The sequence below is a fragment of the Etheostoma cragini genome, chromosome 21 (genome assembly GCF_013103735.1).
Source record: "Etheostoma cragini isolate CJK2018 chromosome 21, CSU_Ecrag_1.0, whole genome shotgun sequence".
Classification (NCBI taxonomy): domain Eukaryota; kingdom Metazoa; phylum Chordata; class Actinopteri; order Perciformes; family Percidae; genus Etheostoma; species Etheostoma cragini.
This window is the reverse complement of record NC_048427.1, coordinates 19,248,714-19,258,021: the sequence shown is the minus strand read 5'-3', so window position 1 is coordinate 19,258,021 and position 9,308 is coordinate 19,248,714. Positions and strand designations below refer to the sequence as shown.

Here is a 9,308-nt window from a genome sequence, read left to right as displayed (position 1 = left end):
CCTGTCAGACAATGATTTTAAACAGAAAATGGGCCGGTTTTAACAAAGTTTGTTAAAGAGTTAACATGAAAAGCATCTAAGTAAAAATGAAAAAATATATGGAATTTCAAATACTACACAAGATGACTGAGTACATTTGCCTTGATTGTGTTAACATGCTTCCCTCTTCCAGTTTGTGTAGAAGAATATCAGAGAAAACCTGAGTGCTTTAACAGAGGCCATCTGTTGAAGTTTTCAACAAATATTACTAATCTTTAATATTTTCTGTTAATTGTCAACAGTAATTGACCATTTTTAATTTATTTTGCTAAAAAAAAAAAGGAAACACATAATTCAATATAATCTTAACAGGTGCTACTAGCAGACTGGTATGATAGCCCCTTTTTGGATGTAGCACAAGATAATTGTTTGGATGATGCTAAATATGCTAATTAAAAAGTGTTTTCAGTCAGACCTTTTGATTTTGGTAAGACAGCTCAGAACCCTGCTAACTACTAACCTGAAATCTCATGCATCCACCCGGAAGGTTTTGAGATCTTTTCCCTCACAAACAACACCATTTTCTCTTTTCAGAAATGACTCATGTGACCCTTTGTGACACTCATTGTGTATCAGAATAATACTATCCAGCCACCAAGCATTACTCAGTTATACCTCAATTAAGAAGACCACGGAAGTTTTACATTCACATGTGTAATTACAAATCATATGAATCTAATCTTTGAGTACTGGTTTACAACCCTGGAAATCCAGATTTCTCGCGGGAGGACAATTTGAATTCGCTCAGAGAATTACTCTGGCATTGAGTAACGCTGCTCATTAACTATGCCCTTGTTGCCGAGCTGCACCAATCACATCGGTTTATCTGATATAGGTGGGCCAGAGCAGAGCTGCACCAATCACATGGGTGTATCTGATATAGGCGGGCCAGAGCAGAGCTGCACCAATCACATGGGTGTATCTAATATAGGCGGGCCAGAGACGAGCTAAGCAGATGACGACAGTTTAGTCTACCAATTAGCTCCGCTGGTAGATAAGCATATGGGGCTCCGGATACGTCACACAGTGTGTTGTTGCGATTGGTCGTAGTGTTATCCAAATGTGTGCAGTGACATTTTCAAATGCACGCTTGGTGTCGCCCCTCGAGAGGGGCAACTTTCATTACTCGATGCCAGACTCTTAATCTTTTGGATTTAAAAAAAGAAAATAGTTGTCAGTTAAACCGCTCATAATAAGGATTGCTATTAACTGTGGATTATGGTTATTGGGGTTGATAAACCTGGGAATTATTACGAGTAACTGTCTTGTTTTCATGGAAGAGACGTAACTGTTGAATTTCCTATACAAATGTTTTGGAGCTTTGAGTGCCAAAAAACAAAATGCCTAAGTACTAAGGTGACAGTGAACATCTTTAAAACTTAGCAAATCACACCAAAGCCATCCAAATGGATAGATAAAACTCCAGAAATATTTTTGTAGGGTGGCGCTTGTGCTTTAAAACGTATCAAAATGATTTAGAACTATGTATGCAAATGTTATATAGTTAGGGTAAAAGAAGAAATAACAGCAGGTCTTATATTTTACAAATCCAGAACAAGGAAAAAGAACAGTGTTGCTGGTCAAGAGCATTAACTCGTTAAAACGTACTGGTGGTCCGTGTTTAACCACTAGAAAAATTGTTAATTCTAAACTCCACATTAAGAGCTTTCACTTAGCGACCTGTGCTGGTCATTCAGTAAATGTCATCTTAAAAATACAAAACCACATCAGCGCTTGTGTTGTTACCACATTATATAAAATGACCTCGACGAAACTTCGAATGGCGGTTGAGATCCAAGGCTGGCATCGGTGGAATCAGGACTGACTGGTCTGAAAATCTCTGGTGGTCTGAGTGGGTTGTAGGGTCAAGAGAGCTGCTGCTCCAGTGTCTGTTCAGGGCAGAGTGGGCACTCTGTAGAGGTGGAGCAGCTCTCACACTGTAGTCCATGGCCACAGGGCAGGGACACTGAGCCCTGCTCTCCACACGTCACACAGCACTGCCTTTGTTTCCTGTACACCACCTTGGGAAACACAGAGGGAAATATTTAGACCTCTTAAAAGGTGCTCAAAGCGATGTTGGGTGACGGTACTTCTTGTTGACGTTCGAAGTTTGTATTTTCAACAACAAAAAAAGACTAGCTTGCCCCGCCTTCCTCCCTATCTCGTCCCCTCCCCCATCCTTCTGTGCTTCCGCGCACTAACCCCCCCCCCCCCCCCCCCCCCCAAACCCCACCCCCAAATACTTCTTGTGGGTTACTGGCTTGCACGCTGGAACACTGTTTGTGTAAGCTTTTTTGAGTAAGTTTATTTTTGATGCGGTTTGTAGACCCTGGGCGTTTTTTTTTTTACAGTGTGTTCAGGGGACAGGCAGCTAGCAGATAGGGAGGATATGTTTTTTATAGTGTGTTCAGGGGACAGGCAGCTAGCAGATAGGGAGGAGATGTTTTTTATAGTGTGTTCAGGGGACAGGCAGCTAGCAGATAGTGAGGAGATGTTTTCTGCATGTGACAACAAATGTAGTAGCCTAAAACACGTGTGACATGGCTAAAAGCATCTTTAAAGTAAGGAATGTTGGATGAATAATGTGACCACACTTGCAGTTCACCGTTTTATGCAGTTCACCGTTTTATGAACAATTTTTTAGAAGTGGAGTGACAACAACAAAGAAAAAAAGAGTTAAGAAAAAAGGAATTTGGAAGCTAGTGTGTTAAAAAAAAGAGACCAGCAAGGCTTCATTAAAGGTTATACATTTTTTTTCCCCTTTCACAGATATGTCATTTCCCTCCACGAAAAAAAAAACAGCCTAAAATAACAAAGTAAGCAACCCGAGGGCACAACATTTGGGGATCTGAGAAAATGCAATAGTATTCGTCATTGTTTTTACACTTCAAACACTAAAAATAATCAAAACATTATAGCTAGATGTTTTTTTTCATTGTCAAAAATAGTCTGGATCAACGACATCAACAAACGTTTTGAGGATAATTGACTCAAATGTTCTACCGGATGTCCCTTGCCTTTCGCTCTCTGTGTGTTGCTGTTGTCTAACTTCATTCCCTTCGGAAAACAACAGACTTCGAGCTAGCAAGCTACGTGCTGGAAATGGCAAGTTGCGGAGAAAGTTTGCATCGGGCAATAAGGCTGGCCTGCTTTGTTTGTCTGGTTGTTTTTTAACGTGTGATTTAAACACGCACCCGCCCACAGGACTAAAGTTATTTGCATGTAACGTTCGTGTCGATCTGAACTAATGAACCAAGCTGTATAGCCCAGTGTATGGAATAAGACCATTACTGAATCTACTCTTAATCCATTTATTTGTTTTCTGTGAGATATTTAGTTCACCTGCAAGCTTAACTTTTTTTTTTTATGTCCACAAGCACTTATTAACTACAGTGCTAGTGTTTACACTTATAGACATGGATTATAAGAAAGACAATTGAATCAGAACACACCATGTTGGGGTCATATGTTAAGGTTCCCCATGCAGTCCTTAGGTACATGTAAGTTACGAATCTGGGGTATTACCTGTTCCACAGCGTGTAAGCAGCTACAGAGCTGGGCCTGCAAACTGAGGACTGACTCCAAGGGGAGTCGGTGTAGTAGCTGAAGTTGATGCAGGGCTAGATGAGGGTTGTCTCCACTCCTTAAGCTCTCCATCGCCTCCTGTAGGAGAGAAGCCTGCCTCTGTGCGTCCTCCTCAGCCTGTCTGGCTCTCTCTGCATCCATGGCTAACCGTGCTGTATGGGCACGTGACTCCTCTGCATCTGCTTTTAGTGCAGCCCACGACTAAAAGAGGCAGAATACCCATTGTAAATGGTAATACATGTACACAGTCATTGCAATTACGTACACACATTCACGGCATTGCACTAACTCAACCAGCCATCTCACAGACATGCATGCACACATGCCCCACTACCTACCTACCTGAGCTGTGTGTCTCCAGCTGTGACCCCACTGCTTCAATGCCCTATGAGCGTCCTCCAGCTCCTGTTTAAGCCTGGAAGTCTCTGCACCAGGGCCAGAAGGCAGAAGTGTGGGGGGTGTACCAGGGGAACCCTGGCCTGATGGAAAATGCTCCCAGATATTAGTACTCATACCATTAAGACCTACAAAAAAAAAAAGAATGCATATAAGCAAAATGATACTATCCCTCACTACCACCCTTGATTTCTTAAATCAAATTCCACAAACCTAACGAGCTATGAGATGGTCCCAAGAAGGTGCTTTCTGATTGGCCGGGATGTGATAGGTGAGTAGAAAAGAATGGTGAAGTGTGTGGCCTGTTTGGGGGAGATGGGGAAGGGGAGCTAAAGGGAGCAGAGCTGCTAAAGGATCCTGGGATATTGACTGGGGCAGAACTCTGAAACTGGCTACCTCCTATAAAGGGAGACACACAATTAGGATGAGTTATGTTTATGTACATATGCATAGTGCTACATGGTGTGTTCATATTTAAGTCGCAAGGAGCTATGTGTTTTTATTCTTGTGTCTTTAAAATACCTAGCATGACTCCAACACTGGGCAGAGCAGAGCTGCTCTCCAAGCTCCTCTCCAACACAGAAGCACCAAAATCATTCAGGTCGAGATCATCCAGGGCTGACTCTGTAATACGTACAACACAACAACTATATGTCAAAGTAACGGTTATTTCAGATTTGTACTGACACACCTGTTTGACATGTGGATTTAGAATTAAGTTCTTTTCACTTACCAACAACTGACTCAACAGTCTCACTGGTGGGGTAAAAGGGCAGGGCATTAGCGTTCATGCCTGAGGAGATGCTGCATCCCGGGGGCCCGAGAGGGGCTGGGCTTGGCGGGGTGGCAGCCAGACTGGAAGGGATACTGGAGGACAGACTCAAAGGACTTCCCACAGGCAGAAATACTAACAAGTCCTGAAGGAGAACAGATATGAAATGTGTAAATGGAGGAACAGGGGTTAGTTTATTCTTGTGTCCTTGCAGCCGGACTATTATTGAAAAGTTTCCAACAATTTTCATTTTTAAATTCAAATTTTCTGCATAAAACAATCAAAATACAACAGAAACACCTGAGTTTGAAGTTGTTATTGTACCTGTTTGCTTTGTGCTGTTGCAAATTCTCTGCTGCGCTGCTCAAGAGCAAAACTCCTTTGCTTCGCCTGAAACCACAAGCAATATAAGAATGATGACATAAAAACATGCAGTATAATCCGTCATGTACTAACTATTACATCATTCATGAGAGGATTTTCCTTTTGTTTCATTTAGCGTTATCTCATATCCCCATTTTTCTTGTCTGTCCTTCTCACCTGATCCTCCCTCTCAAATCCAGGTGCTCTGCCGTACCCTCCCTCTCCTGCCCAAGGAGACAAAGGATCAGCTCTCCCACTCCTGTCTTTACACAGAGACAAAACACTACCCAGCAATCCATGCTCCACTACACATGGCCCTGCAGATGGGGAGAAGGGGTCTGAAACAGAACCAGAACTAGGCCCGGGCCCCACGTTGTGTCTGCTGGGACTTGAAGAAGCTTCCTGGGCAGGAAGAGGGTCTGGAGGTCTGGGGGGTGGAGGGGAGCTTGGTGTGGGGAATGGTGGTTCCTCTGGAACAAAGGGCCCTGGAGAAGGTTTAAAAACAATTATGTATATATAATGTTGAATTGTAAAATGAATCACTAGCTGGTTGTTGCTTGGGCCTTAGATGTATTGTGGAGACTTACTTTCAACGTGAGCAAAGGCACAAAAGGGCCCCCTGGGACAGCTGCCGCACTGCTGCATGTCATTACACTTTGTGGATTTATATATCTGTATCAAAGTAACAAATCACAAACACACATTTATATGCATCTCCTGTGATTTCTGGTCTAGATTCTATAAGGTATTTGACAAACCGAACAAACCTCTGGGTGAAACTGCTGTTCTGTCCTTGTGTGGCAATACTGACACCCCTCCGCTCCCTCACATTTACTGGGATCCCCCCATTCCTCGCTCTGTTTCACAGCTGGACATGGCAACGCTCTGTGGCAGAAAGAACAATGAACTAAGTTGTTTGGGGTGACAGCAGCTCAGTAACATAGGAAGTTGGGCTGGGAACTGGGGGATCTCACTCCGACATCTCTCCATTTGTGCATGCAGTGTAATTTCCCTACTGGGGATCAATAAAAAATATTTATAAAAATTAAAAATACAGCAAAACCGATACCATGATCTTCAAGTATTTCCCTTATATAAGATGTGATGGAGCACCTGTATTTGTGCTTGTGTGGGCTTCTTCTCCTGTCTTTGCTGTTGTGGTAGTATGGACAGGCGTAACCTTGGCGGCACAGACGAGGTGGTTTCTTACAGAGTTCTGTCTTGTAGTGGGATAGCACGTAGTTGTTATCTAATGAGTTAAAACACAGAGACACAGAAGGAGAAAATAAGTCAAGCAGATGGTGAGGGCTGATTAAGAGTTATCCGTTAAAGATACTTTTTTTTTTTACTGCATTTTAAGGGTTAAGTAAGGCCAGGTTTAGACCCAACATTACTCTCACTTTCTTTTGAATGAGGCCACTCCTGCAACCTTTACATTCCTGGTAAATTAATTTGTCACATGAATGCCTTATTTCTGCAGCTAACCCTGCAATCAAAGATAATGCAGTTGCCACAGTGATAACTCTCCAGAGTTGTAGAATCCCTTCTCAGAGGATTATAGACCAGTGTGCAGTGTTTGTTGCATCTGATTAGTCTCCAAACTCATGGATCAGTTACTCAAACTTAGACCATATCTCATGTCTCACCAGTCCCATAAACAACACATCACCACCAATGCAGCCCCTTGCGGTAGTTTAACACAAGCCTTTTTTTGGCCTGAGCATTTACCTTGCCAGCGTGGTTCCTCACTCAGGATCTTCTCTATGAGGGCTGTACTTGCTGCCTGTCCAGACTGTCCATCTCCTCCACCTCCCTCTGTGGGTCCCAAGCCTCCCTGCGACTCCATTACCTGCACTTCTCTGTAAAATACAAAGTGTAAAGAGACTACTGTAAACAACTACAGCACAAATACACATTCAGAAACTGATATGAAGTCAAAGGTTGATTGATGAAGTGGTTAAACTGAAAGTGCACACAGTAGAAAGCGCATCTCCGCCAGGTGTGTCTCCCTCTCCTCTTCTAAGAAAGGACAGTTAAATCAATGTCCTTCCTTGCTTGCTTTTTTCTCACAGTGAAGATGGCATTGAATATACCAAAAACATGGACTTATTTATGTCATACCATGCCTTACTTTAGTGGATCATAAAAAGTCTGGTATTAAATTAATCTGCAGATGCTCTGGTTCCAAATGAGGCCAAACCTTTCTTTTGATTTTTGTTTTTGAGCCCCAACAAAGGCCAAAATGTGGCCTGCAAATGAAAGGTAAGGCTTGTTTTCAGCCTACCCAGTCTCCAAAAATGCCTTTTGGTGCTGAAACCCTTGTTGATCACTTGTCGCCCCTATCCTGGTTTTTTGAGAGGACTGAGGAACTTTTTAGGACATCGCCTTAACCACTAGTGGTTCTTGAGCATACAGTCATAAATGAATGTGCAAAGTAAATAGTAGACTGATGGGTCCAGTAGTATTCAAGATTAGCTGTGAACAGACAGGTCCACATACGCATAGGACTGAACACATGATAATTAAGTTATTTTGGCACCTGATATCATAAACAGGACTGCGCAGGTCATGTGATCCGTGTGCAAAGGCACAATGGGAGCCGTTTTTGCTGCAGTGGCCTTTTGCATCTGTTTCGTGAATACACGATCCCGTCTTATAGTAGCGGAGGTGGTATCTGCGCTCTGTGTCACCTGCTGTCCGATGAAGAAATGGACATCTGGAACACAGAAAAAAACAAGGACACAAACATAAACATATGTAGATCTCTTAAGGCAAATAGTGTACAGTATACACAAAGCCCTGGCACTAAAACTTCTTTCCATTTCCATTTATAACAGATTGTTTTTTAGCAGCTAAACTTGTCCCTTATTACAGTCTGTAGGTAATTTTCCACTTTTCCAGATCAGTGTAATGGTAATTTATTTTCTCTAAAACTAGGCATTTTGAGATGAGATCTGTAACAGGAATCGTTTGAAATGTCCACCTAGCTCTCCACCAAGTGGTTCATTACCACGTATCAAATACATCCCAGTCTGACCCTTCATCTTTTACATTTACATTCCCCTCGTCTGTTGTCACCAAGGGTGTGTCACACAGACAATAATTGCTCAGCACATTTCAGCCCCCAAAAAGAGAGTCCCACAGATGGGGAGAATGTTCAGGTGCTAATGTTCACTGTGTAGATTATGCATCCGGACTATTCTTCCAAGGTGTTCAACTTGAATTATAATTGTGGTTAGGGTGTATCCTCAGTCGCTACTTAACTGTTTTACACCCATAGGCCCTTTGTCATTCAATGTTCCAAACATTATGGTAGTTCACTTGAGCAATTCAGTATTTAAATGTAAAAGCTCACAGATGTTAGAGATGAGACAGGGGCAATGCTTTGGATACCAGCAGGATTTAACCGCTTAGAGTCAAAGAGTGTTCTGCAACCCCCCAGAGACCAAGGTCTCTTTGGCCACGTACTTAGCTGTGATTTACTTTTAGACACAAATTAAGACTACAAAAACTGTGTGTTCTTTACACAGATGTTTCACAAACAGTCACTATGAACATCTTCCAAGATATGGTGTGTGCAACAATGATAACAACAATAACACTTTGCCGAAGGTCCCTGATTGTTCATCTTAAATGTAGACTCTATAAAAGGTCTAATTATAAATAATGCAAGCATGATGTAAAGCTGTCTGTTACAAAACTGAAATCTCAGTTGCACTCACTCATCTCCATCAGGGCAGGTGCCTGTTCCCTCATCATATTTCGTACAGTAAACATCTGGGCTATAGTTGAAGGTCCCGTCCCGTCTGCGGATGGGTCTGCGGCGCCGCTGGTTCAGGAAGTGCCAGTGGAAACAGGAAAAAGGCCTGTGTTGTGTACATTTATGCTGTACGAACAGGGGACACTGCTCAGTTCTGAATTCCTTCAGATATCTGGGAGAGAGCAGCAACAGTAAAGAGAGTGAAATAGAAACAAGATAGTGAAATACATTTATAGACAGTGTTACTGTCTTTTGCAGATCTACCTTTTACTGTTACTTAAACAAGCAAGAGTGTATTAAAATGTATTTGCAGTAGATTCAATATCTTTGCTTATACGTGATCATTTTTTCTAGGGTTCCTACCTGTCTTTTTAACTGCTGTGGCAAACAAAG

General features: G+C 42.4%; 1 protein-coding gene across 2 annotated transcripts in view; it reads right to left on the bottom strand.

Moving 5' to 3' along the window:
• Nucleotides 1-1,201: 1,201 nt before the first annotated feature.
• The window catches only part of unk (unk zinc finger), an 8,799-nt gene continuing 692 nt past the window's right edge, over nt 1,202-9,308 (bottom strand). Inside the window, exons 2-15 of one of the 2 annotated variants that reach the window (XR_004655144.1) lie at nt 8,878-9,087; nt 7,695-7,871; nt 6,884-7,014; nt 6,269-6,404; nt 5,923-6,040; nt 5,743-5,827; nt 5,333-5,640; nt 5,117-5,182; nt 4,754-4,937; nt 4,543-4,644; nt 4,234-4,419; nt 3,963-4,148; nt 3,565-3,825; nt 1,202-2,060 (exon numbers count right to left, since the gene is read on the bottom strand). Coding sequence is in view for 1 of the 2 variants with exons in the window: in XM_034861338.1 (XP_034717229.1) it covers nt 1,905-2,060; nt 3,565-3,825; nt 3,967-4,148; nt 4,234-4,419; nt 4,543-4,644; nt 4,754-4,937; nt 5,117-5,182; nt 5,333-5,640; nt 5,743-5,827; nt 5,923-6,040; nt 6,269-6,404; nt 6,884-7,014; nt 7,695-7,871; nt 8,878-9,087 (2,302 nt within the window). In the remaining variant the exon portion in view is untranslated. The remainder of the gene's footprint in view (nt 2,061-3,564; nt 3,826-3,962; nt 4,149-4,233; nt 4,420-4,542; nt 4,645-4,753; nt 4,938-5,116; nt 5,183-5,332; nt 5,641-5,742; nt 5,828-5,922; nt 6,041-6,268; nt 6,405-6,883; nt 7,015-7,694; nt 7,872-8,877; nt 9,088-9,308) is intronic. The other variant, XM_034861338.1, reaches the window with a different exon arrangement.